Source organism: Zonotrichia albicollis, chromosome 3 (genome assembly GCF_047830755.1).
Source record: "Zonotrichia albicollis isolate bZonAlb1 chromosome 3, bZonAlb1.hap1, whole genome shotgun sequence".
Lineage (NCBI taxonomy): Eukaryota > Metazoa > Chordata > Aves > Passeriformes > Passerellidae > Zonotrichia > Zonotrichia albicollis.
Genome location: NC_133821.1, coordinates 1869572 through 1886178, shown reverse-complemented (window position 1 = coordinate 1886178; position 16607 = coordinate 1869572). Strand labels below are relative to the sequence as shown.

Sequence of the window (16607 nt, the reverse complement as noted above, 5' to 3'; positions counted from 1 at the left end):
GTGCGGAGACCGAGACCGGAATTCTGGGAATTCTGGGAGTTCTGGGAATTTTGGGAGTTCCAGGGATGGTGGGGATGGGATGGTGGGAATGCTGCGGGCGGGCCAGGAGCTCCGGGAGCACGGTGCGGACACGGATCCAGGGATTCTGGGAGTTCTGGGAATTCTGGGAATTCTGGGGATGGTGGGGATGGATGGAATGGTGGGAATGGAACCTTGGGAATGGTGGGAATGGAATGGTGGGAATGGCGGGGATGGGATGGTGGGAATGTTGGGATGGTGAGAATGGATTGTTGGGAATTGTGGGAATGTTGAGAATGGTGGGAATGGGATGGTGGGAATGATGGGGATGGAACCTTGGGAAGGTTGGGATGGTGGGAGTGGTGGGAATGGTGGGGATGGAATGGTGGGAATGGTGGAAACATTGGGTTCGGAATGTTGGGATGGTGGGACCGGAATGTTGGGCATGCTGGGTTTGGAATGTTGGGAACATTGTGAGTGTTGGGAATGGTGGGTCTGGAACGTTGGGAATGGAATGTTGGGAATGTTTGGCGTGGAACCCTGGGAATGTTGGGTGTGGAATGTTGGGAACGTTGGGCATGGAATGTTGGGAATGGAAAGTTGGGAACGTTCAGTGTGGAACCTTGGTAACGTTGGGCACGGAATGTTGGGAACGTTGTGTTGGGAATGCTGGGAATGGAAACTTGGGAATGGCGTCTCCAGAACCTTGGGAACGTTGGGCATGGAATGTTGGGAACGTTGGGAATGGTGGGGATGGAATGGTGGGAATGGTGGAAACGTTGGGTTCGGAACATTGGGTTTGGAATGTTGGGTTTGAAGTGTTGGGAATGGAAAGTTGGGAACGTTGGGCACAGAATGTTGGGAATGTTGGGCATGGAACCTTGGGAACGTTGGGCATGGGATGTTGGGCAGGTTGGGCATGGAATGTTGGGAATGGTAGAAACGTTGGGTTTGGAATGTTGGGTTTGGAACGTTGGGCGTGGAATGGTGGGTTTGGAATGGTGGGAATGGAAAGTTGGGACCGTTGGGCTTGGAACGCTGGGAATGGGAAAGTTGGGAATGGTGGATCTGGAACCTCGGGAACGTTGGGCTTGCAATGTTGGGCACGTTGGGCATGGAATGGTGGGGATGGAAAAGTGGGAATGGCGTCTGCAGAACCTTGGGAACGTTGGGCATGGAATGTTGGGAACGTTGGGAATGGTGGGGATGGAATGGTGGGAATGGTGGAAACGTGGGGTTTGGAACCTTGGGTTTGGAATGTTGGGTTTGGAACGTTGGGAATGGAAAGCTGGGAATGTTCGGCGTGGAACCTTGGGAACGTTGGGTGTGGAATGTTGGGAACGTTGTGTTGGGAATGCTGGGAATGGAATGTTGGGAATGGCGTCTCCAGAACCTTGGGAGCATTGGGCATGGAATGTTGGGAATGTTGGGAATGGTGGGAATGGTAGGAATGGAATGGTGGGAATGGTGGAAACGTTGGGTTTGGAACATTGGGTTTGGAATGTTGGGTTTGAAATGTTGGGAATGGAAAGTTGGGAACGTTGGGCACAGAATGTTGGGAATGTTGGGCATGGAACCTTGGGAACGTTGGGTTTGGAACGCTGGGAATGGAAAGTTGGGAATGGTGGATCTGGAACCTTGGGAACATTGGGCGTGGAATGTTGGGAATGTTGGGTTTGGAACATTGGGAATGGAAAGTTGGGAATGTTCGGCGTGGAGCACTGGGAACATTGGGCATGGAGTGTTGGGCATGTTGTGTTGGGAATGCTGGGATTGGAACGTTGGGAATGGCGTCTCCAGAACCTTGGGCACGTTGGGCATGGAAAGTTGGGCACGTTGGGCATGGAATGTTGGGAACGTTGGGAATGTTGGGCATGGAACCTTGGGAACGCTGCCTCCATCCCATCCATCCCATCCCATCCCATCCATCCCATCCCATCCCATCCCATCCCATCAATCCCATCCATCCCATCCCATCCCATCCCATCCCATCCCATCCATCCCATCCCATCCCATCCCATCCCATCCATCCCATCCCATCCCATCCCATCCCATCCCATCCCATCCCATCCCATCCCATCCCATCCCATTCCCGTTTTTCCCGTCCCATTCCCGCAGGGTTCCAGCCCGGTGTCCTGGCCAACCGGTGGCCGGACGACTCCCGGGGCCGCCGCGCGTGGGCGGAGCTGCAGCTGCGCCTCCGGAGCCACTTCCGGCCCGTGCTGGAGTCCGGCCAGATCGGCGCCGCCAAACCCGAGCCCAGCGCCTTCCGGAGCCTCCTGAGGGAGCTGGGAACCGGCCCCGAGCAGGTGATGGCCGGAACCCACCCGAGATGCCACCACCATGGTCCCCAAAAAACCAGGAAATTTGGAATTTTCCAATCCCACAAATCCTTGGATGTTCCTGGGGATTGGAAGCCTCTGGAGATGCCACCACGATCCCCAAAAACCCCAGAAAATCTGGAATTTTCCATTCCCAAATCTTGGGATTTTATGTGGGTGGGAAGCCTTGGGAGATGCCACCATGGTCCCCAAAAAAACAGGAAATTTGGAATTGTCCATCCCCAAAATCTTGGGATTTTCTGATGGTTGGGAAACCTTGGGAGATGCCACCACCATCCCCAAAAACCCCAGAAAATCTGGAATTTTCCATTCCCAAATCTTGGGATTTTCTGAGGGTTGGGAAGCCCTGGGAGATGTCACCACCATCCCAAAAAAACCCCAGAAAATTTTTAGTTTTCCATCTCCAAACCTTGGGATGTTCCTGGGAATGTGAAGCCCTGGGAGATGCCACCACCATCCCAAAAAAATCCAGAAAATTTGGAATTTTCCATTCCCAAATCTTGGGGTTTTCTGATGGTTATGAAGCCTCAGGAGATGCCACCACGATCCGCAAAAACTCCTCAGAAAATCTGGAATTTTCCATTCCCAAATCTTGGGATTTTCTGGGGGTGGGAAGCCTTGGGAGATGCCACCACGATCCCAGAAGAACAGGAAATTTGGAATTGTCCATCTCTAAATCTTGGGAATTTCAGAGGGTTGGGAAGCCTTGGGAGATGCCACCACAGTCCCCAAAAAGAACAGGAAATTTGGAATATTCTAATCCCCCAAATCTTGGGATTTTCTGAGGGTGGGAAGCCTTGGGAGATGCCACCATGGTCCCAAAAAACAAAAAATTTGGAATTTCCCAATTCCCAGAAAATCCGTGCTTGATTCTTTAGATGTTCCCGGGGATTTGAAGCCTCTGGAGATGCCACCACAATCCCCAAAAACTGGAAAAATTGGAATAATCTAATCCCCCAAATTTTGGGATTTTCTGAGGGTTGGGAAGCCTTGGGAGATGCCACCACAATCCCCAAAAAAGTGGAAAATTAGGAATTGTCCATCCCCAAAATCTTGGGATTTTCTGAGGGTTGTGAAGCCTTGGGAGATGCCACCATGATCCCAGAAAAAATCCTCCAGATACTTGGATGTTCTCAGGGATTTGAAGCCTTGGGAGATGCCACCACAATCCCCAAAAAAGTGGAAAAGTAGGAATTGTCCATCCCCAAAATCTTGGGATTTTCTGAGGGTTGGGAAGCCTCGGGAGATGCCACCACAATCCCCAAAAAACCCAGAAAATTTGGAATTTTCCAATCCCACAAATCCTTGGATGAATCCTTGGATATTCCCAGATTTGAAGCTCTGGGAGATGCCACCACCATCCCCCAAAACCCCAGAAAATTTGGAATTGTCCATCCCCCAAATCTTTCGATGTTCCCAAGGATTTGAAGCCTCTGGAGATGCCACCACCATCGCAAAAACCCCAGAAAATTTAGAATTGTCCATCTCTAAATCTGGGGATTTTTTGATGGTTGGGAAGCCTCTGGAGATGCCACCACAACCCCCAAAAAACCCAGAAAATTTGGAATTTCCCAATCCCACAAATCCTTGGATGAATCCTTGGATGTTCCCAAGGATTTGAAGCCCTGGGAGAGGTCACCACCATCCCCAAAAACCCCAGAAAATTTGGAATTGTCCATCCCCCAAATCTTTCGATGTTCCCAAGGATTTGAAGCCCTGGGAGATGCCACCACCATCCCCCAAAAAACCCCAGAAAATCTGGAATTTTCCATTCCCAAATCTTGGGATTTTCTGAGGGTTGGGAAGCCTTGGGAGATGCCACCATAATCCCCCAAAAAACCCAGAAAATTTTAGTTTTCCATCTCCAAACCTTGGGATGTTCCTGGGAATGTGAAGCCCTGGGAGATGCCACCACCATCCCAAAAAAAAACCCAGAAAATTTGGAATTGTCCATTCCCCAAATCTTTCGATGTTCCCAAGGATTTGAAGCCTCGGGAGATGCCACCACCACCCAAAAAAAATCCAGAAAATCTGGAATTTTCCATGCCCCCAAATCTTGGGATTTTCTGAGGATTGGGAAGCCTTGGGAGATGCCACCACCATCCCCCAAAAGAACAGGAAATTTGGAATTTTCCATCCACAAATATTGTGATTTTCTGAGAGTTGGGAAGCCTTGGGAGATGCCACCACCATCCAAAAAAACCCAGAAAATTTTGAATTTTCCAAACCCACAAATCCTTGGATGAATCCTTGGATATTCCCAGGATTTGAAGCCTTGGGAGATGCCACCACCATCCCAATAAATCCCCAGAAAATTTGGAATTTTCCAACCTCCAGATCCTTGGATATTCCCAGGATTTGAAGCCCTGGGAGATGCCACCACGATCCCAAAAATGAGGAATTGTCCATCCCCAAATCTTGGGATTTTCTGGGTGTGTGAAGCCTTGGGAGATGCCACCACATTCCCAAAAATTCCCCAGAAAATTTGGAATTTTCCAATCGCCCCAAATCTTGGATGTTCCTGGGAATGTGAAGCCCTGGGAGATGCCACCACCACCACCAGGCCCATCCCGAAATTGGGTATTTTTGGTTTTCCCAGGTGATTGTGGTGGAGGAGCAGGAGCCGAGCGTGGCGGCAGCGCGGGCGCTGGGCGTGGCCGCGGTGCTGGCGCGGGACACGGAGTCGGCGCTGAGGGAGCTGCAGGAGATCACCGGGGTCCGGGTGCGGGGAAAAAACACGGAAGGAACGCCGGGATACGCTGGGAATTCCAAAAAAACCCAATCACAAAAAATCCCAAATCCCAAAAAATCCCAAACCCCAAAAAATCCCAAATCCCAAAATCACAGATCCTAAATACCAAATCCCCCAAAAATCCCAAACCCCGATTTCCAAAAAATCCCAAACCCCGATTTCCAAAAAATCCCAAATCCCCAAAAATCCCAGACCCCAAATCCCAAAAAATCCCAAATTCGAAAAAACCCCAAATCCCAAAAAATCCCAAACCCCGAATTCCAAAAAATCCCAAATCCCAAAAAACCCCAAACCCCAAAAACCCCAAATCCCAAAAAAATCCCAAACCCCCATTTCCAAAAAACCCCAAATCCCGAATGCCTGATCCCAAACCCAAATCCCAAACCCCCAAAATCCCAAAGCCCGAATCCCTGATTCCAATCCCCCAAATCCCCATATCCCTGATCCCAAAACCCAAACCCCCAAATCCCCTGATCCCAAACCCCAAATCCCAAATCCCCAAACCCCAATTCCCAATTCCCAAACCCCAATTCCCAAACCCCTGATCCTAAATCCCTAATCCCAATCCCTGATGCCAAAATCCCCAAATCCCAAAACCCCAAAATCCCAAAGCCCGAATCCCCGATTCCAATCCCCAAAAGTCCCAAATCCCAAATCCCAAATCCCAACCCCCAACCCCCAAATCCCTGATCCCAAAATCCCAAACCCCCAAATCCAAAATCCCCAATCCCTGATCCCAAACCCCAAATCCCTGATTCCAATTCCCCAAAAGTCCCAAACTCCAAATCCCCAAATCCCCAATCCCTGATCCCAAAACCCCCAAATCCCAAACCCCCAAAACCCCAAAGCCCGAATCCCTGATTCCAATCCCCAAAAGTCCCAAATCCCAATTCCCAAACCCCAAATCCCCAAATCCCAAATCCCTGTTCCCAAAATCCCCAAATCCCCAATCCCTGATCCCAAACCCCAAATCCCTGATTCCAATTCCCCAAAACCCCCAAATCCCAAACCCCAAATCCCAAAATCCCCAAATCCCAAACCCCAAACCCCAAATCCCAAAATCCCCAAATCGCAAATCCCCTGATCCCAATTCCCAATTCCCAAACCCCAAATCCCAAACCCCCAATCCCGGATCCCAAAATCCCAAATCCCTGATCCCAAATCCCAAACCCCAAATCCCAAAATCCCCAAATCCCAAACCCCCAAAACCCCAAAACCCAAATCCCTGATTCCAATCCCCAAAAGTCCCAAACCCCAAATCCCAAACCCCAAATCCCTGATCCCAAAATCCCCGAATCCCAAATCCCTGATCCCAAAAGTCCCAAACCCCAAATCCCAAACCCTAAATCCCAATTCCCAAATCCCTGATCCCAGTTCCCAATTCCCAAACCCCAAATCCCTGATCCCAAAATCCCAAACCCCCAAATCCCCTGATCCTAAACCCCAAAATCCCAAATCTCCTGATCCCAAAAGTCCCAAACTCCAGATCCCCAAATCCCAAATCCCTGATCCCAAACCCCAAATCCCAAATGCCTGATCCCAAAATCCCAGTTCCCGATTCCCAAACCCCAAATCCCTGATCCCCAAATCCCCAAATCCCCAAATCCCTGATCCTAAATCCCTGATCCCAAACCCCAATTCCAAACCCTAAATCCCAATTCCTGATTCCCAAACCCCAAATCCCTGATCCCAAACCCCCAAATCCCAATTCCCAATTCCCAAATCCCCAAATCCCCAGTTCCCAAATCCCAAAATCCCCAAATCCCCACTCCCCACTCCGCGTTCCCTCAGTTGCTGTTTGGGGCGGACACGGAGCCGCTGCCGGAGCCGATCTGTGCCGAGGAGCTGGCGCACGGACACGTCCGCATCCGGGTACGGGATCCAATGGGATTCCAAACCGGGACCTGCTGGGATTTGGGATCTGCTGGGATTTGGGAATCCAGGCTGGGAATGGCCGGAATTTGAACCCGGGATCTTCTGGGAATCCTGGCCAGGATCTCCTGGGATTTGGGATCTTCTGGGATTTGGGATCTTCTGGGGATGGGTGGGATTCCATCTGCCCGTTGATTCCGTGTGGGATCGGCTGGGAATGGCCGGAATCTTCTGGAATCTGCTGAGATCTGGGAATGGCTGGGATCTTCTGGGAATGGGGGAGATTCCAACCCAGGATCTCCTGGGAATCCCCGCAGGGATTTGGGAATCTGGGCTGGGATCTGCTCGGATCTGGGAACGGGTGGAAGTCCAGGCTTGGAATCTTCTGGAATTCTGGGAATAGCCTGGATTGCAGCCTGGGAGCTGCTGGGATCCGGGAATCCAGGCTGGGATCTGCTGGGAATGGCTGGGATTCCAAACCGGGATCGGTTTTCTGGGATCTTCTGGGATTTTGGATCCTCTGGGAATGGGTGGGATCTGCTGGGATCTTCTGGGATTTGGGAATGACTGGGATCTCCTGGGAACGGGTGGGATTCCAGGCTGGGATCTTCTGGGATTTGGGAATGTTTGGGATCTGGGAATCTGGCCTGGGATCTCCTGGGAATGGGGAGATTCCAGGCTGGATCTTCTGAGAACTTCTGGGAATGGGTGGGATCTGGGGATTGTGGGGATCCCAAATCTTCTGGGATCTGGGAATGAGTGGGATCTTCTGGGAATGGGTGGGATTGCAGGCTGGGATCTTCTGGGATTTAGGAATGCCTTGGATCTTCTGGGAATGGGTGGGATCTTCTGGGATCCTCTGGGATTTGGAAATGACTGGGATCTCCTGGGAATGGGGGAGGGTCCAGGCTGGGATCTTCTGGGATCTGGGAATGTTCGGGATCTGGGAATCCGGGCTGGGATCTTCTGGGATTTGGGATCTTCTGGGAATGGGTGGGAATCCAGGCTGGGATCTTCTGGGAATGTTTGGGATCTGGGAATCCGGGCTGGGATCTGCTGGGAATCCAAGCTGGGAATTCAGGCTGGGATCTGGGAATGGGTGGGATCTTCTGGGAATGGCTGGAAATCCAGGCTGGGACCTTCTGGGATCTGGGAATGGTTGGAATTCAAGACTGGGACCTTCTGGGATCTGGGAATGGGTGGGAATCCAGGCTGGGATCTTCTGGAATCTTCTGGGTACTGGGAATGATCTGGAATGATCTGGGATTCAGGACTGGGATCTTCTGGGAATGCAAGCTGGGATCTTCTGGGATGTTCTTCCACCTGGGAGTGGATGGGATCTCCTGGGAATGGGTGGGAATGGAGGCTGGGATCTGCTGGGACCTGGGAATGTTCGGGATCTGGGAATCTGGCCTGGGATCTTCTGGGATTTGGGATCTTCTGGAAATGGGTGGGAATCTGGGCTGGGATCTTCTGGGAACGGGTGGGATTGTGGGCTGGGATCTTCTGGGAATCCAAGCTGGGAATTCAGGCTGGGATCTGGGAATGGGTGAGATCTTCTGGGAATGGCTGAGATTCCAGCTGGGATCTTCTGGGAATGGGTGGGATTGTGGGGATTGTGGGGATCCCAAATCTTCTGGGATCTGGGAATGTTTGGGATCTGGGAATCTGGCCTGGGATCTTCTGGGATTTGGGATCTTCTGGGAATGGGTGGGATTGTGGGCTGGGATCTTCTGGGATCTGGGAATCTGAGCTGGGAATCCAGGCTGGGATCTGGGAATGGGTGGGATCTTCTGGGAATGGGTGAGATTCCAGGTTTGGATCTCCCGGGATCTGGGAATGGCTGGAATTCCAGGCTGGGATCTTCTGGAATCCGGGAATGGTTGGGATTCCAGATGGAATCTTGGGAATGCCCGGAATTCCAGGCCTGGAATCCTCTGCGCTCCGGGAAAGGCCGGAATGTCCGTTCCCGTTTTTCCTGTCCAGGTGCAGAATTCCGGTTTTTTTTCCCATTTTTTTTCCGGTTTTTTTCCCAGCCAGGGGTGCGGCTGCACTTTGTGGAGCTGGGCCGGGGCCCCGCGCTCTGCCTGTGCCACGGCTTCCCCGAGTGCTGGCTCTCCTGGCGCTTCCAGGTCAGGCCCAAAACATTCCCAAAAATCCACAAAAATTTCCACGAAAATTGAAAAAAATTACCCAAAAATTGCCCCAAAATTTGAAAAAAATTACCCAAAAATCCCCCCCCCCCAAATTGCCCCAAAATTTGAAAAAAAATTACCAAAAAATTCCCCCAAAATACTTCCCCGAGTCCTGGCGCTTCCAGGTCGGACACTCAAAACATTCCCGAAAAATCCCCAAAAATTTGAAAAAGAATTACCCAAAAATGCCCCCAAAAATTCCCCCCAAAATTTGAAAAAAATTACCAAAAAAATTCCCCCAAAATTGCCCCAAAAATTGAAAAAATTACCCAAAAATCCCCCAAAAATTTGGAAAAAATTACCAAAAAATCCCCCAAACATTGCCCCAAAAATTTGAAAAAAATTACCCAAAAAATTCCCCAAAAATTGCCCCAAAAATTTGAAAAAAATTACCAAAAAATTCCCCTAAAAATTCCCCCAAAATACTTCCCCGAGTGCTGGCTCTCCTGGCGCTTCCAGGTCAGGCCCAAAACATTCCCAAAAATCCACAAAAATTGAAAAAAAATTACCCAAAAATCCCCCCCAAAATTTGAAAAAAATTACCCAAAAATCCCCCCAAAAATTGCCCCAAAAATTTGAAAAAAAATTACCAAAAAATTCCCCCAAAAATTCCCCAGAAATTCAAAAAATCCCCAAAATTTCCCAAAAAATCACCCAAATTCCCCAAAAATGTCAAAAAAATTCCTCCAAAAATACCCCCAAATTCACCAAAATTTTTAAAAATTCCCCAAAAATTCCCCCAGAATTTAAAATAAATCCACCAAAATTCCCCAAAAATCCCCCAAAATTCTGTAAAAAAAACTCCCCAGAAATTCACCAAAAATTCACCAAAAATTTCCCCAAAATACCCCAGAATCCCCAAAAAATTCCTCCCAAAAAATTCCCAAAATTCCCCCAAATCCCGCAGATGGCGCCGCTGGCCCGGGCCGGGTTCCGCGTGATCGCCCTGGAGATGAAGGGCTACGGGGACAGCAGCGCCCCCAGCGGTGAGAGCCGGAACTGCGGCGCCATTGACGAGAACGGGGATTCATTGAGAATAATGGGCATTGATAACCACTGGGATTCATTGATAACCACGGGGATTAATTGATAACCATGGGGATTCATTGATAACGGGGACTGATAACGATGGGGATTCATTGATAACGGGGATTGATAACAATGGGGATTCATTGATAACGGGGATTGATAACCACGGACATTCATTGATAACGATGGGGATTCATTGATAACGATGGGGATTCATTGATAACGATGGGGATTGATAACCGCGGGAATTCATTGATAACCGCGGGAATTCATTGATAAGGATGGGGATTGATAACCACGGGGATTCATTGATAACGGGAATTAATAACTGGGATTGATAACGGGAATTGATAACCATGGGAATTCAGTGATAACGGGGATTGATAACAATGGCAATTCATTGATAATGGGGATTGATAACGGGGACTGTTAACCATGGGGATTCATTGATAACGGGCATTGATAACACGGGAATTCATTGATAACCGTGGGGATTCATTGATAACGGGGATTGATAACCATGGGAATTCATTGATAACCGGGATTAATGACGGGAATGGGAATTGATAACGGGGATTGATAACGGGGCCTGATAACGGTGGGAATTCATTGATAACGGGGATTGATAACGGGAATGGGAATTGATAACGGGAATTAATAACTGGGATTGATAACGATGGGGATTCATTGATAATGGGGATTAATAACTGGGATTCATAACGGGAATTAATAACGGTGATGGGAATTGATAATGATGGGAATTCATTGATAACTGGGATTGATAACGGCAACAGGAATTGATAACCATGGGAATTCACTGATAACAGGAATTAATAACTGGGATTGATAACGGGAATAAATAATAGCAGTGGGAATTGATAACAATTGGGATTCATTGATAACAGGAATTGATAACGGGAATGGGAATTCATTGATAATGGGAATTAATAACTGGGATTGATAACGCAACGGGAATTGATTAATAATAGAAATTAATAACGGGGATTAATAGCAGGGATAACTACAGGAATTGATAAGGGGATTTGATAACGGGAATTAATAATGGCAACGGGAATTAATAAAAGGGAAATAACAATGGGAATTTATAACAACAGGAATTAATAATGTGGATAAGAGTGGGAATTAATACCAGGAATTAATAATAGGAATTAATGGGAATAACCATGGGAATTAATAACAGAAATTACTAACAGGAATAAATAACAATGGGAATTAATGACTGGAATTAATAACGGGGATTGATAATGGGAATTAATAATGGGAATCAGTAATGATGGGAATTGCTAATGGGAATTAATAACAGGAAATAATAACGGCAACAGCAATTAATAACTATGGGAATTAATAACAGGAATTGATAACAAGAATTAATAATGATGGGAATTAATAATGGGAGTTAATAACGGGAATTAATAATGGTTATAATGGTAGGAATTAGTAATGGGAATTGATAATGGAATTGATAATAGGAATTAATAATAGGAATTATTGATAGGAATTAATAATGGCAACGGGAATTAATAACGATGGGAATTAATGCTGATGGGAATTAATAATGGGGATAACAATGGGAATTAATTATGGGAATTAATTATGGGAATTATTAATGGGGATTAATAACAGCAACAGGAATTAATAATGGGGATAACAAGGGGAATTAACAATGGGAATTAATAATGGGAATCAGTAATGATGGGAATTGCTAATGGGAATTAATAACAGGAAATAATAACGGCAACAGGAATTAATAACTATGGGAATTAATAATGGGAATTAATAACAGGAATTGATAACAAGAATTAATAATGATGGGAATTAATAATGGGAGTTGATAACGGGAATTAATAATGGTTATAATGATATGAATTAATAATGGGAATTGATAATGGAATTGATAATAGGAATTAATAATAGGAATTATTGATAGAATTAATAATGGCAACGGGAATTAATAACGATGGGAATTAATGCTGATGGGAATTAATAATGGGGATAACAATGGGAATTAATAATGGGAATTAATTATGGGAATTATTAATGGGGATTAATAACAGCAACAGGAATTAATAATGGGGATAACAATGGGAATTAATAATGGGAATTAATAACAGCAACAGGAATTAATAATGGGGATAACAAGGGGAATTAATAATGGGAATTAGTAATAGGAATTAATAATGGGAACTAATAGCAGTAGTGGGAATTAATAACAGGAATTAATAACGGGAATTAACAACAGGTGATCAATCCGTGGTGATCAACGGATTATTTTTCCCGGAAAAAAAAATGATGGAAAAAAAATATTGGCAGGAAAAATGTGGGAAAAAATAAAAGGGGAAAAAAAAGGGGAAAAAAATCATGCAAAAAAAGTACGGGACCAAAAGTTGGGGGAAAAATAAGGAAAAAATTGTGGGGAAAAAAAAAAAAAAAATCTTGGGGGGAAAAAATTGTGGGAAAATGAAATCATGACCAAAAAAAAAAAAAAAAAGGGAAAAAAAATCATGGGAAAAAATGGGGGGGGGGGGGGAAAACAGGAAAAAATAATGGGGAAAAAATGGAAACAAAAATAATGGAAAAAAAAAGTCATGGGAAAAAAATAATTTTAAAAAGAGTGGAAAAAATCATGGAAGAAAATCATGGGAGAAAAAAAATCGTGGGAAAAACGGTCGGGAAAAATTATGGGGGAAAAAATCAGGTGGGGGAAAAAATGTGGAGAAATTTAAAATCCTGGAAAAGAAACTTCTGGAATTTTTTCTTTTTCCCGCAGACATCTCGGAATATTCCCAGGAGCAGATCTGCAAGGTGAGCAGATCCCGGGATTTTGGGAATTTTGGGGGATTTGGGGATTTCTGGGGCTGGGAGGGGCCGATCCCGATGATCCCGATCTGATCCCAATTGCACTCCCAGTGATCCCAATGATCCCAATCTGATCCCAATCCCCCCGATCCCGATCCCAATGGGATCTGATCCCAATCCCACTGATCCCAATGATTCCAGACTGATCCCAGTGACCCCAATCTGATCCCAATCCCACCGATCCCAATCCCAATCTGATCCCAATCCCAATGATCCCAGACTGATCCCAATCCCACCGATCCCAATCTCAATGGGATCTGACCCCAATCCCACTGATCCCAATGATCCTGATCCTAATCCCAATCTGATCCCAATCCCAATCTGATCCCAATCCCAATGGGATCTGATCCCAATCCCAATGATCCCAATGATCCTGATCCTAATCCCAATCCCACTGATCCTGACCCCACTGATTCCAATCCCAATCTGATCCCGATCCCAATCTAATCCCAATCTGATTCCAATGATCCCGATCTGATCCCAATCCCACTGATCCCAATGATCCTGATCCTAATCCCAATCTGATCCCAATCCCACTGATCCCAATGGGATCTGATCCCAATAATCCTGACCCTAATCCCAATCTGATCCCAATCCCACCGATCCCAATCCCAATGGGAACATTGATCCTGATCCCAATGATCCCAATGATCCTGATCCTAATCCCAATCTGATCCCAATCCCACTGATCCCAATGATCCCAGACTGATCCCAATCCCGCTGATCCCAATGATCCTGATCCTAATCCCAATCTGATCCAATCCCAATCCCAATGCAATGTTCCCAATCCCAATGGGAACATTGATCCCGATCCCAATGATCCCAATGATCCTGATCCCAATCTGATCCCAATCCTGACAAGATCTGATCCTGATCCCAATGATCCCAATCCAGATCTGATCCCAATCCCAATCCCCCTGATCCCAGTTCCAATGGGATCTGATCCCATTGATCCCACTGATCCCAATCCCAATGGGATCTAATCCTGACCCTGCTGATCCTGATCCCAATGATCCCAATGGGATCTGATCCCGATCCTGCTGATCCCAATGATCCCAATCTGATCCCGTTGATCCCAATGATCCTAATCCCAACAGGATTTGATCCCAATGATCCTGGTGCCAATGATCCCAATCCCAATGGGATCTGGTCCCAATCCCGCTGATCCCAATGATCCTGATCCTAATCCCAATGATCCCAATCTGATCAGGGTCTGATCCCAATCCCACCGATCCCAATGATCCCAATCCCGATCCCAATGGGATCTGACCCCGATCCCAGTGATCCCAATGATCCCGATCTGATCCCAATCCCGCTGATCCCAATCCCAATCCTGCCAGTTCCAATCCCAGTGGGATCTGATCCCCATCCCATTGATCCCAATGATCCCAGACTGATCCCAATCCCACCAATCCCAATCCCAATGGGATCTGATCCCAATTCCAATGATCCCAGACTGATCCCAGTGACCCCAATCTGATCCCAATCCCACCGGATCTGATCCCAATGATCCCAATCTGATCCTGATCCTGCTGATTCCAATCCCGCTGATCCCAATCCAAATTTGATCCCAATCCCAACAGGGTCTGATCCCAAACCCACCGATCCCACTCTGATCCCATTGATCCCGATGATCCCAATCGCAATGGGGTCTGATCCCAATCCCGATCTGATCCCAATCCCACCAGTCTCAATCCCAATGGGATCTGATCCCAATCCCGCTGATCCCGATGCAAATGATCCCGATCCCAACAGGATCTGATCCCAATCCCAGACTGATCCCAATCCCAGACTGATCCCAATCCCACCAGTCTCAATCCCAATGGGATCTGATCCCAATCCCGCTGATCCCAATGATCCCAACGATCCCAATCTTATCAGGGTTTGATCCCAATCCCAATGGGATCTGACCCCGATCCCAATGATCCCAATCCCGATCCCAATCCTGCCAGTCCCAATCCCAGTGGGATCTGATCCCCATCCCAGTGATCCCAGATTGATCCCAGTGATCCCAGACTGATCCCAATCCCACCAATCCCAATGGGATCTGATCCCAATCCCGCTGATCCCAATGATCCCAATGATCCCAATCCCAATGATCCCAATGATCCCAATCTTATCAGGGTTTGATCCCAATCCCAATGGGATCTGATCCCAATCCTGCTGATCCAAATTATCCCAATCCAGATCTGATCCCAATAATCCCAAAGGGATCTGATCCCGATCCCGCTGATCCCAATAATCCCAATCCCAACGATCCCAATAATCCCAATGGGATCTGACCCCGATCCTGCTGATCCCATTGATCCCAATCCCAATGATCCCAATAATCCCAATGGGATCTGATCCCCTGATCCCACTGATCCCAATCGGCTCAGATCCCGATCCCGCTGATCCCAATGATCCCAATGGGATCTGATCCCGATCCCGCTGATCCCAATAATCCCAATCCCAACGATCCCAATAATCCCAATGGGATCTGATCCCGATCCCGCTGATCCCAATCCCGTCCTTTTCCCAGGATTTCATCACTTTCCTGGATAAACTGGTGAGGATTTGGGATTTTGGGGTTTGGATTTGGGGGTTTTGGGATTTTGGGGGTTTGGGATTTTTGGGGATTGTTGGGATTTGGGACTCAGGATTTGGGGTTTGGGATTTTGGACCTGGGATTTGGGGTTTCAGATTTGGGGTTTAGGATTTGGGATTGGGATCTGGGATTTGGGGTTTTGGATTTGGGATGTCAGTTTTTTGGGATTTGGGTTTTTTGGCATTTGGGGATTTGGGATCTGCGATTTTGGGGATTTTTGGGGTTTGGGACTCAGTATTTGGGGTTTGGGATATTTGGGATTTGGGATTTGGCATTTGGGAATTTTGGGGATTTGGATTTTTTGGCATTTGGGGATTTGAGATCTGCGATTTCGGGGATTTTTGGCATTTGCTACTCAGTATTTGGGGTTTGGGACCTGGGATATTTGGGATTTGGGATTTGGGAATTTGAGATCTGCGATTTCGGGGATTTCTGGGATTTGGGATTTTTTTTGGCATTTGGGGATTTTTGGGGTTTGGATTTTTTTGGCATTTGGGGATTTGGGATCTGCAATTTCAGGGATTTTTGGGATTTGGATTTTTTGGCATTTTGGGGATTTGAGATCTGCCATTTCTGGGATTTTTGGGATTTGAGATCTGCGATTTCAGGGATTTTTGGGATTTGGATTTTTTGGCATTTGGGGATTTGAGATCTGCGATTTCTGGGATTTTTGGGATTGGGAATTTTTGGGATTTGGGATCTGCAATTTCGGGGATTTTTGGGATTTGGATTTTTTGGCATTTGGGGATTTGGGATCTGTGATTTTGGGGATTTTTGGGATTTGGGACTCAGTATTTGGGGTTTGGGATTTGGGATTTGAGATCTGCGATTTCGGGGATTTTTGGGATTTGGGATTTTTGGCATTTGGGGATTTTTGGGATTTGGGATTTTTGGCATTTGGGGATTTGATATCTGCGATTTCGGGGATTTTTGGG

General features: G+C 47.1%; 1 protein-coding gene across 3 annotated transcripts in view; it reads left to right on the top strand.

Moving 5' to 3' along the window:
* The window catches only part of EPHX2 (epoxide hydrolase 2), a 50243-nt gene that overhangs the window by 13637 nt on the left and 19999 nt on the right, over nucleotides 1-16607 (top strand). For all 3 annotated transcript variants that reach the window (XR_012579318.1, XM_074536425.1, XM_074536424.1), the window contains exons 4-10: nucleotides 2137-2327; nucleotides 4960-5082; nucleotides 6904-6984; nucleotides 9021-9116; nucleotides 10087-10165; nucleotides 12997-13031; nucleotides 15607-15633. Coding sequence is in view for 2 of the 3 variants with exons in the window: in XM_074536425.1 (XP_074392526.1) it covers nucleotides 2137-2327; nucleotides 4960-5082; nucleotides 6904-6984; nucleotides 9021-9116; nucleotides 10087-10165; nucleotides 12997-13031; nucleotides 15607-15633 (632 nt within the window). In the remaining variant the exon portion in view is untranslated. The remainder of the gene's footprint in view (nucleotides 1-2136; nucleotides 2328-4959; nucleotides 5083-6903; nucleotides 6985-9020; nucleotides 9117-10086; nucleotides 10166-12996; nucleotides 13032-15606; nucleotides 15634-16607) is intronic.